Source organism: Panthera uncia (genome assembly GCF_023721935.1).
Source record: "Panthera uncia isolate 11264 chromosome B2 unlocalized genomic scaffold, Puncia_PCG_1.0 HiC_scaffold_25, whole genome shotgun sequence".
NCBI lineage: Eukaryota > Metazoa > Chordata > Mammalia > Carnivora > Felidae > Panthera > Panthera uncia.
Window position 1 is genome coordinate 10,900,014 of NW_026057581.1, and position 22,611 is coordinate 10,922,624.

Sequence of the window (22,611 nt, forward strand, 5' to 3'; positions counted from 1 at the left end):
TGTTAAGTTTGTTTGTTTATTTTGAGAGAGACAGAATAGGAGGGGCAGAGAGAGAGGGAGAGAGAGAATCGCAAGTGGGCTTCACACTGTCAGCGTAGAGCCTGATGCACGGCTCGAACTCACGAACTATGAGATTGTGACCTGAATCGAAACCAAGAGGTGGAAGCCTAACCGACTGAGCCATCCAGGCACCCCCACAGTTTTAGGTTTTAATTTAGGCTTCTGATTTATTTTGAGTTAACTTTTGTATATGGAATGTATCATGTCATGAGGGATCAAGATTCATTTTTTTTTCACATAACGAATGTCCAATTTTTTTAGTAGCATTTGTTGAAAAGGTTGTGCTTTCTACATTGCATTGCCTTTGCATCCTTGTTGAAAATCAGTTGACCATATATGTGGTTCTATTTCTTGACTTTCTATTATTTTCCATTTCTATGTATCCTTTGGCCAACTCTACATTCTTTTGATTACTATTGCTTTATAGTGTTGAAATCGGTAATGTGAGTCCTCCAACTCTGTTCTTTTTCAAGCTTGTTTTGACTTTCCTAAGTCATTTACTTTTTCATAATTTTAGAATCATGTTACCAGTTTTTACAATCTATTGGAATTTTGATTAGAATTGTATTGAGTCTGAAGGTCAATTTAGGGAGAAGAATATACATCTTAATAAAATTGAATCTCCCAGTCCTTGAACACAGTATGTCTCTCTATTTAAGTTTTTGAAATTTCTTTCATCAGTGTTTTGTAGTATTCATCACACAGACCTTGCACATATTTTGTTAGATTTATACCTAAGTATTTCTTGTTATTTGGTATTAAGAATAAATGACTGTGGGGCACCTGGGTGGCTCAGTCGGTTGAGCGTCCGACTTCGGCTCAGGTCATGGTCTCATGGTTTGTGGTTCGAGCCCCACATCAGGCTCTGTGCTGACAGCTCAGAGCCTGGAGTCTGCTTCGGATTCTGTGTCTTCCTCTCTCCCTTTCTGCCCCACCCCCACTCATGCTCTGTCTTTCAAGAATGAATAAACATTAAAAAAAAAAAAAATAGCTCCAATAGTCTGTTCCATAAATTGAATACATAGTCAGAATACGTTCCAGCAAAGAAAATTTCAGGCTCATTTAACTTCCTTGGTGAATTCTACCAAACATTTAAGAAAGAAAGAATACCAGTCTTATGCATATGTTTTCGTATAATAGGAGGGTACACTTTCCAACATATTATGGGGCCAGTATTACCCTGATACTGAAACCAACCAAAGGCATTACAAGAAAGCCACAAACTAATATTTCTTTTTTTTTTTTTTTTTCCCAACGTTTTTTATTTATTTTTGGGACAGAGAGAGACAGAGCATGAACGGGGGAGGGGCAGAGAGAGAGGGAGACACAGAATCGGAAACAGGCTCCAGGCTCCGAGCCATCAGCCCAGAGCCCGACGCGGGGCTCGAACTCACGGACCGCGAGATCGTGACCTGGCTGAAGTCGGACGCTTAACCGACTGCGCCACCCAGGCGCCCCTCACAAACTAATATTTCTTAGGCATTACAGACCCAAACCTTCTCTATAAATATTTGTAAAGAGAATCTAACATATATAAAAAGGCTTCTATTTCATAATCAAGTAGGGTTTATCTTGGGAATGCAAGGTTAGTTCAACATTTGAAAATTAATGTGAGCTACCATTTAAACAAACTAAAGAATAGAAACTGTATGGTTATCTCCATAGATGCATAAAACACATTTGACAAAATTCAGCATCCTTTCATAATAAAAATTTCCTGCAGCCTGAGGAATAAATGGGGATCTTCTCAACCTGATAAATGGTATCTACAGAAAATCTTTGGCTAACATCATACTGATGGTGAGAAACAGAGTACTGTTCTCCCAAGGCCAGGAAGAGAACAAGGCTGTCTGCTAGCATTGCTGCTGTGTAGTGCTGTACTGCAGGGCCTACCCACTGCACGAAGGAAGAAAGTGGTACTCCTATTCATAGACAACATGCTTATCCACATAGAAAGGCCTAAGAAATACAAAAAAAGTTATCAGAACTTAATGAGTTCAGCAAGATTACAGAATACAAGGTCGTTATGCAAAATCAGTTGTATTTACATATAAGCAAAGAACAGTTGTAAATTGATAATAAGTTTAAGGTGAATCCCACCATCCCGTATTTTATCCTATGAGTTCTTTGAAGCCCATAAGAAATTGTTTTGTCTATATGGTGTTGTGCTTACATTTACAGATTTTGACATTTTAAAGATGGAGGAGTAATTATACTTTCAGTAAGTAGACTCTTGGAGAGGGGAATCTGTGAAGATGGGTCTATGACAGACATAGAAATGGCATAGAAACAAGTGTATTTTAAGACTGTCTTGTCTTTAGTTTCTTGTTTTCCTAATTAGAGGATGGTTTCATGTATGTAGTTAACAGTAATTATGAGTTTTATTTCTGAATGTGTTCATGAAGGGCAGTATTTTGTTATTTAAGAAAATGTTAACTAGATGTTGGAGTTACACAGGGAGCTTTTTCTAAAGCTTAAACTGGATCGTATTCTTTAAAAAATTTTTAAAGTTAAAATAATAGTTCAGCCTGTTAGTAGATAAGATGATGCAAGCCTGTGATTCATAGAATAGTCCAAGTCTCAGTATATTCTTGCTTTTCTTCATTTCTTTCTTACTTTGAATCCTGTACTTTTTAATGATGAATTGTGACATACCCTTAGAATCTGTCTCAACACAGGCTTCCAAATGTTTATCGCTGACGTTTGGGACAAAGCTAATAATTCCTTTCCTAGAGTATTAGAGCAGGGAGGTATATTAAAGATTCTGTAATTCAATTCCATTTTGTTGATTAGCAAACTAAAGCCCTGAGTGGTCAGTGGCCAGTAGAATCCAGTGACAGGACAGACTATCAGATTTTCCTAGAGAATTCTAATGTTGCTTCATGTTTGCCCAAGCCTCTGGCTTGAACAACAATTCTTAATGGGCATCAAGTTCTTAATAAAACTAATGGAGAATCATGCAGCTACTCTGGAAATGTTATCATTGTTTGGTATCGGACAGAGAAACATTTAAAGTCGTTATGGTTCAAGTTTTCAGATATTGTGAGCTATTTGTAGAGATTGGGTTGTGTTTCAGTCGTGATAATATCTTTATATTAAGCATTACCAAACTTGCTTTGTGGTAGTCATTTGGTCATTGGAATGGTGTAATGTATTTTTGAGAAAAGGAACTGTTTTAGTTGGAATTTGTAAACCTTGCTTATGTATTAAAGGGTGCTTGTCTATTCTTTATAAGGTTTTTTTCCTTAACTTCAATTTTAATAAAGTTAAAAGGTTATTAAGAAATAGCCCGAGTATTTAAAATTTTTTCTTATTTCAAAATTTGAGAAATTAGTTTAAAAATGCGAATTTCCTTTACAATAGAGCCTACAGTCTCTTCATTTAGTTATCTTGGAATTTAATTAATACCCAGAATAACTAATATTTTAATATAGTTCTCATTTATTTAGTTCTTTGATTTACTTATGTTTATTTTTTGTTGGATTACAGTTGACACACGATGTTACATTAGCTCCAGGTGTACGACATAGTGACTCAACGAGAAGTGTTCTTTGATTTAAATATCAGGGATAAATGGGTCAAACTAATGCCAGAACTTTATACCAGTGATCTCCCTTTTCCCATTTAACATAGTTGCAGATCTTCAGTGTGGTGTGTGCTGTCTTTCTTGTTTCTGATTGTAAAAGTCATTGGCTTTTCAGTAAAAGGTATAAAGAAGAAAAGTTGAACTTAGGCATGATGACACCATCCAGAGATAAATTCCTGTTAGGACATTAATCCTATTTCTCTTCGGATATCTGTCCTGTTTTGTAAATACTTTTATTTCCTGAAATCTGTGCTTTAGAGTTTATGGTCCAAAACAGTAATGCAACGTTTACTTCATAGGCACCAGTCAGAAGGCAGATGAAAGCTAAGCAGCTGAATGCACAGTCCTATGGTGTGACCAGTTCCACAGCTCGGCGGATATTGCAAACTTTAGAGAAGATGTCAAGCCCTCTCGCGGTAAATTTTTAGAATCACAAGTAAATGTAGGTATATAACAACATTTGACTTTTGTGAAAAATTTTAATTTTGGTATTGTTTCAACATTAACAGGATGCAAAAAGAATCCCGTCTGTTGTTTCTTCTCCCCTGAATTCTGTAAGTTGACTTATAAACCTTTTATAAGAGATAACATTTTTATATATTGGTGATGAAAGTCCTGTTTTTCTCAATTTCCAGTCTATTCTAATGGCATTTTACTTTTTCAGCCTCTTGATAGGAGTGGAATAGATACGACCTCAGACTTTCAGGCCAAAAGGGAAAGGGTAAAACTTCTTTTGTCTTTATTTACTTAAAGTTTCAGTAGTTTTATTGTATTTATTTTTTAGTTAGTAAATATATAAATTGAATTTGATAGTCATTAGGGGACATGTTTGAAAGATAAGATTTGTTTCCTTGGACATTGTGGCGGCTTGTGAGGGCCTGCCTTAGCACAACGCTATATATGTAGTAAGTGCTCAGTACTTTTTGGTTATTTGCCATTTCCATCTTCAGCATCGTGGTAGTCTATGAGTGACTCAGACTTTTTGATAAATAAAAATAGGAGTGGACAATGCTTGACATGTTTAGTAATTATAGAAGTTCAGTGAACTAAACCTTCATTGAGCATAATCCTCTTTTAAACTTTCCTCATTAACATGTCAAATCTGTTGTGTGTAATAGAATTTCATTAGTCAAAATAGTGTTCCAAGATACTGGAACTAATAAAAAATATAACTTAGATTCTAATATCTTGATGACCCTTTCAGTGTATTCTATTTGGTTAAAATTAGTTTTGGAGGTTACTGTGGAAAAATTAAAATGCTTGATAGAGTTGAAGAGGTATATTTTTTGTAAGTCATACTTGCGGCTAGTTAAGTATCCTTCAGGAGAAGCAGAGTCCCAGATCCTTACTTGTGAAAGCTTTTACTACAACACCAGTTTCCCTCAGAAGTCACTAATTAAAATTATCATAATTTTCTGAATTCATTGTGAGAACTGTGTGTGAGATATTGGTAAATTATAATTATTTTTACTAAAATTCTGCAGAGAAGAAGGCTAAAATTGAGAGTTTGGGGAGGGATAGTGTTACTTCATAACACTATCTAGAATTAACTAGATGTTTGTGGTCAGGCAAGAGAGAATCCATTATTAGCCATGGCGATGGGATTAATTTATGGCATTGGCTGCTTTTTTCACACTCCTGTTTTATATTAGATTGTTTAAAAAGTAAATTAAAAAATTGTACCATAATACAAGTTCTCATTGATAAAAGTCCTTATTAATGTTTAAGTGTAGTATCAATACAGTTTTATTAATGGGTGTGAAGACACATAAAGGCCAGAATACAATATTGTAGTTCGTGTTTCACAGATGTAACAGTCTACAGAATAGACTGTCATTGAGTTATAAGATCACAGTTGTGATGAGGATTTAGGGAAGAGCTAGTATGCAGGAGCTTTGCCTTGGAAACCAATGTTGTTCACAGCTGCTGCTAAGAGAAAGGACTGTATTCATTGTATTGCAGTCTTTGGACAGAGTACAAGTTCTTGGCTTTATGGTCCTCTTTCACCAACAGGACTTTTACTGTGTTTCCGTGTTGCAAAAGACTGTTGACAAAACACTTGTGTGCTCGGATAATAATGCCAGTTTATTTTAGGATTTGGAATTCTTTTTTTTTTTTTTTTTTTTTAATTTTTTAAGTTTATTTAGAGAGCGCGCACGTAAGTGCACGCGTGCGTGTGTGTGGAGGAGGGTCAGAGAGAGAGAGAATCCCAAGCAGGCTCTGCACTGTCAGCCCAGAGCCCCACGCAGGGCTTCGTCTCACAAAATGTGAGCTCATGACCTGAGCTGAAATCAAGAGTTGGCTGCTTAACTAACTGTGCCACCCAGGTGCCTCTAGGATTTCAAATTCTTAACACAGTTTTATTAATAAATTTTAAGACTTTTAGTTTGGTTTTTAAATAACAATAGGGGAAAATTAACTTGGAGAGAGGTTTGCTCACAGTTTTAGCAATTATTTTCATAGCTAGTTTAAAAATAATCTTATTTCCAGCTGAAGGATATCTAGAGAGTAATTTGGGGAAAATGTGGCAAAATCAGTTTTAGTTTCTGTATTTGAAATGCAACATGTGAAAACTTAGATTTGTAGAACAGTTTTGAATATAGTTTCCATTTTTCTGCTTATATGAAAAGTCATTAAGTGTAGAAAAAAATAGTCTGAAGCTATTTGGAATTTTATTATATACAGGTTTACATATAAACCTATTACTATCCATTTTTCCTTTTAGTATTTGTTTGCATATACTGGATATTTCTCTAGGCATTTTCATGGTCTCTAGCTCACATTAGCTATTGCCAGATAACGTTTAGGTATGTGTCACCGATATATATGAAAAAAAAGTTTTTTCTATGATTTCTGATTACCTATAAGGTGGATTCTCAGTATCCCCCCGTTCAGAGACTCATGACCCCGAAGCCGGTTTCCATAGCAACAAATAGAACTGTTTATTTTAAACCGTCTCTGACCCCATCTGGTGAATTAAGGAAGACTACTCAAAGAATAGATAAAAAGCACAATGTGAGTATGTGTTTATTTTCACTATTCTTTTTTTTTTTTTTTTTAAACATTTATATGTTGGAGAGAGACACGGTGTGAGTGGGGGAGGGGCAGAAAGCGAGGGAGATACAGAATCCGAAGCAGGCTCCAGGCTCCGAGCTGTCAGCACAGAGCCCGATGTGGGGCTCAAACCCACAGACCGCGAGATCATGACCTGAGCTGAAGTTGGACGCTCAACCGACTGAGCCACCCAGGCGCCCCTATTTTCACTATTCTTTGGATATTGATCAAAATGAGTAAGAATAAATAATATACGAGTACTCCACCATTGCAGTCTAGCAACTAGGTAATACATAAAGTTTGTGTATTAGTAATGGTTACGAGTTGGTGTGCCTTTCAAATGGCTGGCACTGTGATCAAATCGTAAATTAGTATTTACTAGTAAGTAACACTAGTATGTACTCATGGTTTAGATGAAATAATTTGCCAGACTTGCTTTATTGGTGTGTTTTGTTTGTGTTGTTGAACCATTTGAAAATAAAATTTTGTATAACACATCTGTTCACCCCTAAGTACTTTGGCATGCGTTTCCTAATTACTTCTATATTACCACATCCAAAGAAATTAATGAAATATTGTCTAATATCTAGTCCACATTCCAGTGTTGTTTACAGCTCCTTTTTTGAATCAGAATCCAAGCAAATATCACACATTGCTTTGCGTTTTCTCTTTCTGACCTCAAACCTTGACCCTTAACACATTGTTGTTTTTTTTTTTTTTTAAAACAACTGCTTTATTGAGATGCAATTCACATACCTAATTGAAGACTACAGTGGAACAGTGATTTTTAGCATATTCACAGGGTTGTTTGGTCATTACCACTGTTAACTCTAGAACATTTTTATAACCATTCATTCCAACCACCCAAAATCTCATTCCCACCCCTCCTTCTCCAGCCTTAAGCAACCACGGATCTGTCTCTATAGATTTGCTTGTACTGGGCATTTCATTTAAATGGAATCATAGAATACGGTTTTTAGTGTCTAGTTTGCGTCACTCAGCATGTTTTCGAGGTTCGTCCATGTTGTAGTGCACATCAGAACTTGACTCCTTTTTATGTGGCTGAATGTCTCATTGTTTGGATGTGCTAGATTTTGCTTATCCTTTCATCAGTTGAGGGAAATTTGGGTTGCTTTTACTTTTTGATTGTAATGAATAATACCGCTTTCAACTTTGCTGCACAGGTGTTTTGTAGACATATGTTGCGGTGTCTCTGGGGTCTGTACCCGGGAGTGGAATTGCTAGGCACATTGGTTTTTGAAGAGACCAGGCCAGTTGTCTTAAAATGTCACCATGTTCTGGGGTTGTCTGTTTTCTTGTGTTGTTTAGCTAAAGTGTATTTTTTGTACTTATTGTATTTACAGGGTATCTTATGCATTACTTGTGCATTTACTTATATTTAATCTCATCTCATCTTCATAATCTAATTTATTAAAAATTTTCAAGCTAAAGTTGACAGAATAGTAGTGTTTAGCCATTACTCCTTGCTTCACCAAATCATTAACATTTTGTCATACTTGCTTTATTAAAATTTTAAAAATATTTCACATATAATTTTGGATTCATAGACTTTGCAAGAACAGTTTTAAAACTTCACAATATACTATATCCTAATTTTACTGTGTGTTTCCTACAAACAGGGAATTCCTTTAATGTAATAATTGCGGAATAATTATCAAAAGCAGAAACTTAACGTTATACAATTCTGTGATCTGATCTATGGATTTTATTTTGACGCTGCCAGTTATCCCAAAAGAAAAAAATTCAAGATTATGTATTGCATTTTTTAGTTTTCTTGTCCCTTCATCTCCTTTAGTCTAGAACAGTTCCTTAGGGTTTTTGTTTGTTTTTGTATTTCCTAATATTGAGATTTCTAAAGTGCAAGTAAGTTACTGTGTAGAATGTCCTGCAGTTTGGGAATGTCTGATGTTTCCTCATGATTAGATTATAATTATGTGCTTTTGGTAATTAAAGCCGTGGCAGCAGTAAGATTTTTTCACTGCGAAGTGATGATTTTGTCTTTTGTAATTAATAAATATCTGGTGGGTAGATAACTGAGAGGATAAATATCCTCTCAGTAGTTAGTAGTATTGGTGATTTTTGCCTAAACCTGTTTGTAGATTGCCAGTGGGTGGTTTTCTAATTCCACCTATCTTTCAACATTAGTTGACCTCCTACTGGAGGAAAAGTTTTCTTTAATCTCATTTACATATCTATCTTTGAATGTGTTTTTAAAGTCAACTTTAATTCTCACATTCTGTAGTTTATAATCCTTTATTAGCATTATTTTGATGTTCATGTTCTATCATTCGGCCTTTGAACTGGCTCCTGTGTCCTTTTAATATTTCCTCTCAGTTTTTTGTTTTTGGTTTTTTTTCCCCCTCAGTTTTTGAACATTTAGTTGCTTTTGATGTAAAAGAATCTAGGCTTGTCCTGTAAGTTTCTGGTCTCAGCCCTGTGATTTGCTAGTTCTCCAAGGAGCCATGATACTCTTTTAATGGAAGAACTTAAATTAGAGGGATGCATTTCCCAAAGAAGATCCTTGTAAATTTGCTTACACCTTTAATAGGCCAGAATGAGAGAAAAGTATTTTTGCGGTCTGTAAGTGTATTAATTTTGTGTACTAGTATTTTATTGAAAGGGCAGTGTGCTCAGTGACATTTTATGTGTATAGTCATGTTGTAATTTAGTTGCTGTTCAGAAAGCAGGGTATAAGTTGGAAGTTTTAGGATTCACTCACTAAAAACCCATCAAATTCCTGATTTCAAATATTAAAATGGATTGACAGAAGGAAAATATTAAGAAAATGAAAACAAATAAGCAGGCATGTAAATCTGGTGTGCTCATCTTATTCTAGACTGGATATGAGAACCCTGTGACACCAGGACAAAACAGAGAACAACGAGAAAGGTAATGCGTCTTCATAGTTAAGCTTCTTTATATGTCATTTGTAAGGTCTGTGTTTGACTTATGTATGTTTTTTTGAAGATTAAGAAGGTTAAAAAACAAACGTTATGCACACACACACAAATCTGTCCACATTTATTATTTTTTTTATTAATTTTTTTTAAACGTTTGTTATTTTTGAGAGAGAGCAAGCAGGGGAGGGGCAGAGAAAGAGGGAGACACAGAATCAGAAGCAGGCTCCAGGCTCTGAGCTGTCAGCACAGAGCCCGATGTGGGGCTCAAACTCAAGAACCACAAGATCATGACCTGAGCTGAAGTTGGCCGCGTAACTGACTGAGCCATGAAGGCACCCCTCTGTCTGCTTTTAAAATCACATTCAGTTGTATATTTATTTTCTTGTTAGCAGTTCTGATTTTTAGGTATTCAGTTAGTTAACAAGTTATGGACCAGAGTAATATATCATTTGTTTTAATTTTCTTTTTCTTTGCCTAGTGGCTTTTCTTACCCAAATTTCAGTATGTCTGCAGCCAATGGTTTATCTTCTGGAGTAGGTAGTGGAGGCGGCAAGATGAGACGAGAGAGAACACGCTTTGTTGCATCTAAACCTCCAGAGGAAGAGGTAGGTTATATGCTTATATTCTTGAAGTTTATTAAAAGCTTTGGTGTAGTGGTGGTGAGGGGAGTTCTGGAAGGGTGGGTCTTGGGGGAGACCCAGCACAGGAATGAATAATCTGCCACTGAAATAGTCCCTTCCAAGTGAGTGTGTATGCATGTGTGTGTGTTCAGTTAGCGGGCTTTTTGAACCACCTTCACTGTGACAGCACAGAAAACCTAATATGGGTACCATTAAAAAGCCATAATTCCTTTCAGTAAGAGAATTACAGCTGAAATTCTTTGACCTTTGGAATATTACTGTTTGGTTGAGTTTTGTCTGTTTCTGAAACTTACATAAATGGATTAATACTGTTACATGTTCTTCTCATTTGCCATTTTCTTCATATGATTGGTGAAATTTGTGGGTATTGTAAAAGATAATTGCCAGGTTGTTTAATTTCACTGTTATAGATTTATCCAGTATGAAATTATACCACAGTCCACTCTGTACATCCTAATACATGCTGAAGTCAGTATTTGTGCACTTCTGCCTCAGCACATACAAGCAGTACTTTCTCGAGCCTGTTTATCTGGAAATGGAGTTGTTGGATTATCGGGGAGGATCCACATCTTCAAACATAGTAAATGTTGCCTTATTGCTCTGAAGGCAGTTTGAATACTGTAGGGTGGATCTGCTTTTTCTTTAGAGTACTTGATTTTATTTATTTATTTTTTTTACGTTTTTGCCAAGATGATATGTGTGAAGTGTTATGCCATTGGAGTTTTATTTAGCATTTCGTGTTTACTAGGGAGGGAGACCTCTTTTTGTGAGTTTCTTGTCATTTACGGTTCTCTTCCTTTATCCATTTTTTTATTGGATTATTTCTTTTATTAGGAAGAGTTCCTTATATATTCTGAACCGGAAAGTTTGGAAATGATAAGGACTAATCAAAGATTGGTTAAATTAGCCTTTATTTCTATAGGCTGCTCTGTTTGTTTCCTAACTACTTCTGGGTTGAATGCAGGCCTTCTTCCATTCTTTTCACAGGTGAATTTCATCCTAACTGAATCATTTAAGTTTTGATACCTAATACTTTCATTTGTTTTTTGTTTTTTTGTTTTTAAGTTTCTTTTTATTTATTTTGAGAGAGCAAGCAGCCGGGGGGGGGGGGGGTTGCAGAGAGAAGGAGAGCGAGAATCCCAAGCAGGCTTTGAGCTATCAGCACAGAGCCCAAGGCAGAGCTCGAACTCACAAACCATGGGATCATGACATGAGCTGAAATCAAGAGTTGGACATTTAACCAACTGAGCCGCCCAAGCACCCTTGTTGTTTGTTTCCAATTAAAATTTCATTTGTGACTTCTTCATTGATGCATGAGTTTTATTTTTTTAGGAGTTTTTAGATTTTTAAACAGGAGATCTTCTGTAACAGTTTCTGTTGACTATAAAATCATGTGTTAATTGAAATTATCATAAGAGTTAGTATTAATTTCCTTCTTGTCTCTTGGTATGCTTTCCAAGTCTATGCAGAGTAGGCAGTCTTTCTTTTCCATTTTCTTTATCTCTTTTCCTGTTTAGCAGTTTTGTAGTTGTGCCTCTCTGACTCACCGGAACCGTGCCTCTCTGACTCACCGGAACCATGACTGCTTTGGCAGCTTGGACATTCTGCCTCTGAGCCTCGCTTGTGATATATGACATTATGCTGGGGTCTTGGCTCAGTACTGGTCTTGAGGTTTTGTCTTTTTCTGAGGTTCTACTTGTTCTGCTGCAGTGTTGTGAAAGGAAGGAATGTATTAATGTATTCTGTCTACCATCTTGAAAGAAAAAGTCTTGAATGCCATTCGTGATTCAGCTCATAAAATTTTGTAGTGTTCTTAAGCAAACCAATTTTCTATTGTTATAAAAGCTCTTTATGTAGACTTGATTAAATTACCTTTAAGAAATGGGTTATTTTGGGGCACCAGGGTGACTCAGTCGGTTAAGCGTCCAACTTGGGCTTGGGTTATGATCTCAACAGTTTGTGGGTTCGAGCCCTGCATAGGGCTTTGTGCTAATAGCTCAGAGCCTGGAGCCTGGAGCCCTCTCTCTCTGCCCCAACCCCACTCGTGCTCTGTCTGTCTCTGTCTCTCTCAAAAATAAAAAAATTTAAAAAAAAACATTAAAAAAATGAGTTATTTGTCTTGCTTTGTATACATAAGGAAATTACTATGTGATTAGTATAGGTCTTTATGTAGTCTGTTCTTTAGACAAGGCTTTATATTTCTCAGTAAAATTTGTGTCTCTAGCTTTTTAAAGTTTATCCCTGTATGAAGAAAACATCTTGGTGTGGTGTTTGCCAGATAACAGATTTGTGAATTTTGTTTCTTTCTTTTCAGTTTCAACTTTTTTTTTTTTTTTTTTTTTTTAATTTTTGTTATTTTTGAGAGAGAGAGAGACAGAGAGCAAGCAATGAAGGGGCAGAGAGAGAGGGAGACACAGAATCAGAAGCAGGCTCCAGGCTCTGAGCTGTCAGCACAGAGCCCGATGCGGGGCTCAAACCCACAGACCGTGAGACCATGACCTGAGCTGTAGTCGGCCGCCCAACCGACTGAGCCACCCAGGCACCCCTCAGTTTCAACTTTTATGTAGAATATATTCCTAAGATCTTTAGCTGAATGAAGTTCACATTTAGATCTGTAGCTCAGTTTTGACTGTCTTACAGAAAGATATGTGTTTTGTGTGTCTTTTGTTGTATCAAGACATTGGGAGGGCGTGAAAGTTTATTAATTTACTTTGTTTCCTCTTACTGGTTGGTATACTGTAAGGAGCTTTATGAAAGTCTCACTCCAGATCTCTTTATCACCTCCTCCCTTCTCTGGGTCCCCTGTCCATTCTGGCCAACTGCCAACTGCCAACTTTGTATCCCAGGATGCCTCACCCAATTCCTGTCCTTAGTTCTGTTCCACACTGGAGTTAGTCTTCACATATCCGAGGAAAGTGGTACAAAGGGTGGCTGCCGCAAATTTTCTGCCTACCCTCTGTTTTTTAAATCTAGGTAGAAGAGGTTTCTAGGTAGACGCTTTCTTATTTTGTGTTCAGTGCTGTTTTCGCTTCAGATGACAAGTTAACGTTTAGACTAGTTCTTAATTCAGATATAGTGAATAAGAACTTTTGGTAAAGGATGGAACATTTGTGGGTATTTTAATGGGTTTTTGGGATAAGTCAAATGGAAGACATTTTATTTTTAGTGGAATGTAAACAAATTAGGCTAGTTTCAGGTACTTTTGGTATTTAGCAGGGATTGGTATTTTTTATTCACTTAAACATTCAGGTTAATAGAGCTCTGTGTTGTAAATAACCCGTTTTGCATTATGAGGTAGTAAAAGTATGTTTTGCCTTTCACTTTCTCTTAGATCTCAAAATTTATAAGGAATGTGTGTTAGTCACTAAATATTTGGCCTTTTTGTCTTTACTGTGATACCAGTAATAATGAAATAATGAAAAAATCTCATTGATACAGAACAGATTAGGAGTATATAATAAAACTGAGTTTGGGGAGATTTAATTGATTGATATTGTCATGTCAGGTACAGGCCTGCTGCTTACTAACTGAGTGATCTTGGTCAGAATAATTTGTATGTACATCAGCTTATCCGTAAAATGGGGATAAGAATAAATAGCTTGTGTCTGTGGGATGGCTGCCATTTAATAGCTGTATGATATTAAGCCATGTATCTCTCTGCCTTAGTTTCTTCATCTACAACAGTAGTATCTTCCTCATGTGAGATAACCCATGTAAAGGTATTACAAAGGTAATACATAGTCACATATCTGGTGATTGTGTTCAACTCAAAGTATCTGGAATAATCCAGTTACAATTCTTAACTTGTGGATTTGTGGGATCCACTTCTGATCAACTAAGTCAAAATTTTGGTGAATAGGCATCAAATTTAGACTTGGTTCAAGATCAGTGATAAAAAGAACCAGAATGTCCAAGTCTGTGGCTTACTGAGTTGGCATAAGTAAGATAATAGGTTGTTTAGCTGATGTGCCCAGGTGTTGTGAGGGTCTAAAGGGAAGAAAGTAAGACTGAAGATTGGAGATCAGATGAAACTTCCCTACTGAAATAGTCAAATGCATCTTCGTTTGCTTCCTCTCCCCTCCCTGAAATTTGATTATGATAAGTTTCAAGCATAAGAAATATGGAAAGAATTGTGTAGTGAACACAAATATACTTAGCACTTAGATTCCAATACTTTGTTATATTTGCTTTATCAAGTGTATATCTTAGTTTCTGATGCATTTCACGGTAAGTCGAAGATCTCAGTATATTTTACCCCAAATACTTCAGCATATATAGCACAAATTGCAGTTAAATATTTGTTGTTTTTAAATTTAGCAAAAGTTTACATGTAGTAAAATGTAAAATTCTTAGGTGTATCATTCATGCATTTGACAATTGGTTGCATCTGTGTAAGCCAAACCCCTTTCGACGTGTCAGACATTTCCATTGCTCTAGAAAGTTCACTTGTGTTCCTTCTCAGTTAGTACTCATCGCCTCCTACTCTGGAGGCAATCACTATTCTCATTTTCTCCTCCATATGTTGGTGTTGCTTGTTCTGGAACTTCATATTAATACAGTTATGCAGTGTGTGTGTTCTTTAATGCCTGGCTATTATGAATAAAGGTGCTATGAACATTCTGGTAGTGCTTTGTAGACATGTGTTGATTTCTCTTGGGGGTAAATAATGTAGAAGTGGAGGAGCTAGGTTGTATGATATGTGTTTAACTTTCTAAGAAATGCCAACCTCTTTTCCAAAGTGAATATAATATTTTATACCCTCACCAACAGTGTGTCAGTATTTCTTTCACTCTTCATCCTTATTAATAGTTGTCATCACTTAACTTTAGCCATTCTGCTTTGTATATGGTGGTATCTCATTGTAAGACTGTATTTTACAGTTGTTGGGTATAGTGTTATATAAAGTGTCAGATGACTGATAGTATTTCTTAGATCATCTTTGTTCTTGCTGAATTTTTTTTCCAGGGTGCGGGGTGTTCTGGTTAGTCTTTTAAATTGTTGAGAGATAGGAGTTAAAATTGTCCACTTTATTTGGTGAATGTGTCTTTTCCCCCTTATGTCAGTTTTTGCTTTACATATTTTGAAGCCCTCATTAAAGCATATACCTTAGCATCTATCATGGCTCCTCAGTGATTTGCCTCCTTTAATATTATTAAATGTTCTTTAAAAAAAAAATCTTTGGAGATGTTCTTTGTCTTGAAATCTGCAATATCTGGTATTAATATGGCTAGCCTCTGTTAGAATAGGCCTTCTTAGGCTTACTAATTACAGGTTATGTCTTTTCCCAACCATTTGCCTTTTTTTTTCTTTTTTAACTGTTTATTTTTGAGAGAGAATGAGGAGGGGCAGAGAGAGAGGGATAGAGAGAAGCTCAAACAGGCTGTGCACGGTCAGCACAGAGCCTGGTGCGGGGCTCAAACTCACGAACAATGAGATCACGACCTGAACTGAAGTCGGCTTAACTGACTGAGCCACCCAGGTGCCCCCATCCAATTCCTTTTAACTTCTGTCTTTTTAAGTGAGTTTCTTATAGACAGTATATAGGTGAGTCTTTCCTTTTTATCTGTTTTTTTTTTTTGCCTTTTAATTGGAATGTTTATTTATAATTAATGTAATTATAAGTAACATTATAGTTACATATATGTGTGTGTGTGTGTGTGTCTGTATTGGATTAAGGTCTCCCATTTTTATCTTGTTTTCTTCTTTTCCCATTTTTTGGTTTGCCTTCTTTGGAAAGCTGTCTTTTGGTTAATGTTATAATTACATTTTAATTTACTTTGCTTTTCATCTCTACCTCTGCATGCCACTTTTAGTGGTTCCTCTTAGAATTTTACTGTATGTATCTTTAACTTCCACATTCTACTCTGTGTTAATATTGTACTACTTCCTGCAAAATTTAAGAATCTTGCAGCTTTATAGTTTGATTTACTGCCCTTCTTTAGTATTTCAGGTTATACTTGTCATTTGTATTAAAATAAGATAGGCTTTAAACCCATAGTGCATAGTTTTTGCTTTATACAGTTATATGTATTTTATTATTTTTTTCTAAATAATTTTTCTCAAGTTCACTTATTTTGAGAAAGAGAAACAGTGCGGGGGAGGGATAGAGAGAGAGGGAGACCGAGAATCCTCAGCAGGCTCTGTGCTATAGCACAGAGCCCAACCTGGGGCTCAAACTCATGAACTGCGAGATCATGTCCCGAGGTGAAGTTGGACACTTAACTGACTGAGCCACCCCAGGTGCCCCATGTACAGTTATATGTGTTTTCAAGAAATTAAGAGGAAAAACAGTTTTTTTGTGTTTGCTCACATATTGTTCATATCTCCAGAAATCTGAATTCCATTTGTTATTCTGCCCCTTCGCCCTGAAGAAGTTGCAGAGCAGGTTTTATGGCAACAGATTGTCTTAATTTTCTTTTATCTGAAATCATCTTTATTTTTCCTTTGGGTGGAGGGGTCGACTTTACAGAGCTGTGATTTATGTACCATAAACGACATCCATTTGTAGTATTCACATGGTTTTTAGCCGGTAGGGAATTTAACCCGAAGTCAAACTCTTCTCCCACTCGTGGTGGGTGGCAGCTGGAACTCTGCTAAGTTGGCTCCTTGGTGTCTGCCTTGCACGCGAGCAGGTTACAGGTCTGCTAGAAGCTTGGACAGTTTACGTGCGGATCTGTAAGCTCCCCATTCCTGCATCTCCCCTCAAGTTTTGAGCTGCTGTGCTCACCTAGCCTGTCCCCTGATTCCTCAGTGAACACATTTGCCGTTCTCTCTCCATTTCAGTTGATGCAGTGGTACTGACTCCGAAAGAGAGCAGGAAACTTACCCAGTGCTCCTCGCTTCTTCCACGTGGTTTTTATCTCTGCAGTTTGTGCTTGTTTCTGGTCGCTCTTGCTTCTGGTTGCTCGGCAGTGTTTTCATATGGTTGTTTCTGTTTTGTTTAGGGTTTACAACTGTTATTTGTCAGGTCAATGTTCAGATACGAGCTATTGCACCATCAGCAGAAGCACCACTCTGCTTGCCTTCCAACTCTGGGTTGCTTGAGATTCAGAGTGGTCTTTAGTATATTGGGATAAAAAACCAAAGCATTTCACCAAACTCATTGGTACTGATGTTTATTAAATGCTTGTTTTACGTGCCAAGGCCATGTATAACTTTATGTCTTATATTAATACTACAACGGTGGTGTAATTTTTTCCTCATTTTCAGCCATTAGGAAATTTGTACTGAGGGCAGTTAGGTTCATGAAGCCACCAGGTCTGGTGGTGGCACAGCTGGGATTCAGATCTTGTTCATTTCTTTTGATTCGAGAGCCCACATTGTGGCTTTTTTTTTTTTTTTGACTGATTATTTTTTTAATATGACATTTATTGTCAAATTGGTTTCCTTACCAACACCCAGTGCTCATCCCAACAGGTGCCCTCCTCAATACCCATCACCCACCCTCCCCTCCCTCCCACCCCCCATCAACCCTCAGATTGCTGTCAGTGTTTTAAGAGTATCTTATGGTTTGGCCCCTTCCCTCTCTTTTTTCTTCTTTCCTTCCCCTCCCCCATGGTCTTCTGTTAAGTTTCTCAGGATCCACATAAGAGTGAAAATATATGCTGTCTTTCTCCGTATGACTTATTTCACTCAGCATAACACTCTCCAGTTCCATCCACGTTGAGCCCACATTGTTAACCCTGTATGCTGCTGCCTCCTCCCTGTTCTCAGTTCCACCTGAAAGGAAGTAGGGATAAAAGAATGACTTGAAAGATGAAATCTATCATTATGACACATGTTGTGTTTTAGGAAATGGAAGTGCCAGTATTGCCGAAAATCTCTCTACCCATCACCAGTTCTTCACTGCCTACCTTCAATTTTAGTTCCTCTGTGATCACAACTTCCTCTCCATCACCCGTTAGTCCTTCACAATCACTGACAAACAAGGTACAAAACTATTGTACAAATAGAGGTGATTTTTGTTCCTTATTTAAAAAAAAATACAATATTCTGTTTGAAGCGATAAGTTCTTGCTATGGAAATTGAGAATAAGAGAAAAATGGAAATGGTGTTTTGCTTTTTAAAGTGTATGTTATAAAGGGATACATTATAATGGAGTGCTGTTTAATTCTTATGCAATGTCTTAGAGATTGATGATTATAAGTTTGTTTCCAGTGTTTCTGATTTAAGATACTTTTTTTTTTTGGTAAGATTGGGTTTATGTTTTTATTTCTCAGGTAGGATTAACTACTCCTGAAAATTTTTATGATTTTTGTCCTGGCTTTTACTTTTTCTGAACATATTCTTATGGATGGTATTTTTTTCCTTTAGATGAATACTCACCTCCCTCTAAGATAGTGTATACTCCTCGTCCAAGGAGAAGCCAGATTTTATAGTAGTTACCATTTATTTTTCACAAGTTTTAACAAATTATTATTTTACTAATTTTTTTAAGATTTTATTTTTAAATAATCTACCCCCATCGTGGGGCTGGAGCTCACAACCCCAAGATCAAGAGTCTCATGCTCTACTGACTGAGCCAGCTGGGTGCCCCTTAGCAAGTGATTTTTAAATCTAAAAGGAAATAAATTGCTTTTGGCTTCTTTGAAATAATTTGCTTAAGTTAAGGTCTGTTTTATTGTCGATTACTTTTACTAAAAACTCTTTGTGTTATTTTAATAATTTGGAAAACCAGGTACAAATGGCCTCTCCAAACAGTCCTGGCAGTCCCATGTTTCGATTTTCATCTCCAATTGTAAAATCTACTGAGGCAGATGTTCTACCTCCGTCATCTGTAAGTAGCAAGCAAGGAATATTTCATACTGATTTCGGAAGCATACTGTATTTTTTAAATCCAAGATGCCATTGGTGGTAAGAAATACCATTGTTTTTCTTCCAACCTAAAAAAGTCAGTGTATAGAAATCTTGAATGAGTGAACATCTGTTTATTTTTCACTACACACACACACACACACACACAAGCATGTGTATTTTCTCGTGATGGTTTGAAAGTTAAGATGCAAACATCTTGATACCTTTATACCTTTTCCATATGTTCCCTAAGAAAAAAGGACATTCCTTTGCACACCCACAATACAATTCTATCCATGAAATTGCAACGTAGTATAATAATAATGCCCATATTCAGATTTCCCCATTGGCCCCAGACCTTTAATGGCCCAGATCCAGTAAAGATCAAGACCTGATCAACTAAATTGCATTGCATTTGGTTAACATGTTTGTTGAATTGCCTTTAATCTGGAAAAGTTTTGGGTTTTTATGCCTCATAGTACATATTTCTTCATAATTAAGAAAGAGGTGTTTTACAAGGGAAGGGAAGCAAAAATACTATAAAAACAGGGAGGGGGACAAAACATAAGAGGTTCTTAAATATGGAGAACAAACAGGGTTACTGGAGGGGTTGTAGAATGGGGGGATGGGCTAAATGGGTAAGGGGCATGAAGGAATCTACTCCTGAAATCATTGTGGCACTGTATGCTAACTAACTTGGATGTAAATTTAAAAAATTAAATTAAATTTTAAAAAAAGAGGTGTTTTGAGTGATACAAGTTTAATGTTCAAGTTGCCCCATGCATCTTTGGCATGCATATCATTTTTACATGCTGCCTCGTGTTTTTCACTGTGTTCTTGTTTGTGGTTACTGCTAGATATTCCAGATCATATTGTATGTAATCCCTGCTGTGTGCCTGAAACCTGTCCACTGTCCATAAAATCTCAATGTTTTATTGGAAAATGGCATTTAGAAACCTAGAAATGAGCATTGGGAGCACGTTATTACTTTATGTACTGCTTTGAATGAAAAAAATGCCTAAGAAATTGAAAATGCTGTTTAGACCTAACACACCATTCATTATAAGAAGCATCTCAATTCTGGAGATTGTAAAATCTCTACATGAAATTCAGTGTCTTTTTTTTTTTTTTTTTTTTTTTTGACTTGGAATAATAAAAAGCTCCATATTTGATATTTTGTTTTAAAACTAAGTAGACTATTAAGGATACCTTTTCTCCTTACAGATTGGATTTACGTTTAGCGTGCCTGTTGCGAAAACAACAGAACTTTCTGGCTCTAGTAGTATTTCAGAACCAATTACAAGTAGTAGTTTAGGTAAGTAAAAATTTCTCCCAAGTTGTTACATAAAAATGGTTGCATGCATTAGATTAGTATTTCAAATTCTTTCTTTAATCTTTGGCAGTTCTTATAAATTCATTTGAATGAAATTAGCTCTAAAAAGTGGACAGGAGCTAATATCAACCTTTGGCAATAGTTTTTAGTAACCTTCTCAGAAACCGCTCACTAAATGGATATGTTACAGTTCAGTTATGGGAAGGGATAGTCACAGCAGCAGTATATCCATTAAGGTGACAGTTTATTATAAATGAAATCTCATAAGAAATTCAGGTGTTGTTTACATTTGTTATCGAGGTGAAATTCTAATTATCGTGGATCCCATCTCTGGGTTTAGTGTTCAGTTCACAAACATTTTTATGTGTTAGGGTTATGCTGGCCTCTGCAGGTAGTGATACATAATATTTCAGGAATGGGGGTAGTTGAGGGACAGAAATGAGCAAGCAGATAATTAAATCATGGGATTTTGTTGTGATGGTGGTGGTTTTCTTTCAAGTGTTTGCTGTTCAGGAACTGGAGGACCATCTGGGCTAAGTTACTCACCTCAAGACGTTTTGAGCAAGGGCATTTTACTCCAGAGACACACGGCAAGTGCAGGGCTGTGGGAGTTAGAGAAAAAAGGAGGATATTCTTCAAAATCTGTAGATCTTTTGTAATAAAGCTAAGAAGTAGCTTTAAGTTCTAAAAATTCTCGAATGCCATGCTGAAAGAATTGGATTTTAATCTGAATGTAGTAGGAAGACAGTGATTTTAAATGGCGTGAGCTGGGTGTCGTGGAGTGACAGCCGTGTCCCCAAGTGAGGGGGTGGTTGGGGGGCGGGGCTTTATAGGCTGAGATATCAGTTAAGTTCTGTCGCCCTATCCAGAAGCGTGTATTTGTCTATCTCAGTTTTTTTACCTCATAGTTTTGGAATTTAAAAAATACTAGATCCTCCCTCAAAGGGTAGAGTAAAAACAGCAGCAGCAGCAGCAACCAACAACAACAACCAAAGAGCTAGGACATAGAAGCCAGATGTTCTAGCTCTGGATGAGCTGGAAGGTAAGAGCATAGATTATGAGAGTGGCACAAAATAGGAATTTGGTATGTTTGCAGTCTTGTTTTTTATTGACTAAAACAGCCTTGTGTAAGAGAAAGTATGACAGGCACATTTCAGGTATACTTTTTACCACGAATTTTTTCTTCAATGTTATTATGAATTCAAGAGGAATAAACTTCTACAAATTCCTGGGGCGCCTGGGGGGCTCAGTTGGTTAAGTGCTCAACTCTTGGTTTTGGCTCAGGTCATGATCTCACGGTTTGTGAGTTGGAGCCCTGCGTTGGGATCTATGCTGATAGTGTGCAGCTTGCTTGGGGTTCTTTCACTGTCCTCTCTCATGCTTTCTCTCTTAAATAAAATAAATACATATTTTAAAAAAAACTTCTGCAAATTACCATTTCACACCTGGTTACGAGGAAAAGCATGGCAATCCTCCAGTTTTTACTAATGCGTTATTGGTGATGACTGGATGAGCGGCAGCTTGTTAAAACAACCTTTTGTATTTCATTACGTCTGGGAAATTATCCATATTTTTAAGGCATTTATTATAAGTGGCATGTATAGAATTGTGACAGTGATTCTCACCACTTTGACATTAACAAGCTGCTTGAAAATGTAGAAGTCATGATTAATTACTTTGTGGCACGTGCTAATTTTTCCACTATCTTTTTCCACCAGTTTGAATACACTTCAGGGTATCCTTAAAATTTACTTTAGATTACTAAAAGCAGTGCCATTTTTGTTCTAAAGGAGGATAGACTATGACAAAGTGATACAACTGTATGTTTTGTTTTGACACAGTTATAAAAAGTAGTAGGTACAGTGTTTTGTTTCTTGTATGTTTTTGTTACTGTGGTGAGATTCATGTGAGATAAAATTAATCATTTGAAAGGGAACAGATTCAGTGGTGTTCAGTACATTCATGGTGTGCAACTACCACAGCCTGTCTAGTTCTAGAACATTCTTATCACCCCCTACAAAGGAAACCTGTACCTATTAAATAACAGTCATTCCGCATTTCTTCTCCCCCACCTCCTATCAACTACGAGTCTGTGTTTTGTTTGTATGTATGTACCTATTCTGGAATCCTACCATGTGATTTTTGCATCTAGCTTCCTTTACTTGTTTTCAGGGTTCATCTGTGTTACGGTATTTATCAGTACTTCACTCTTTTTTCTTTGTA

General features: G+C 36.6%; 1 protein-coding gene across 10 annotated transcripts in view; it reads left to right on the forward strand.

Moving 5' to 3' along the window:
• Positions 1–22,611, forward strand: part of NUP153 (nucleoporin 153) — a 92,049-nt gene that overhangs the window by 44,221 nt on the left and 25,217 nt on the right. For all 10 annotated transcript variants that reach the window (XM_049654998.1, XM_049655002.1, XM_049654999.1 and 7 more), the window contains 9 exons: positions 3,946–4,062; positions 4,156–4,200; positions 4,311–4,367; positions 6,515–6,661; positions 9,558–9,610; positions 10,100–10,226; positions 18,054–18,191; positions 18,940–19,038; positions 20,280–20,370. In XM_049654998.1, the coding sequence (XP_049510955.1) occupies positions 3,946–4,062; positions 4,156–4,200; positions 4,311–4,367; positions 6,515–6,661; positions 9,558–9,610; positions 10,100–10,226; positions 18,054–18,191; positions 18,940–19,038; positions 20,280–20,370 (874 nt within the window). The remainder of the gene's footprint in view (positions 1–3,945; positions 4,063–4,155; positions 4,201–4,310; positions 4,368–6,514; positions 6,662–9,557; positions 9,611–10,099; positions 10,227–18,053; positions 18,192–18,939; positions 19,039–20,279; positions 20,371–22,611) is intronic.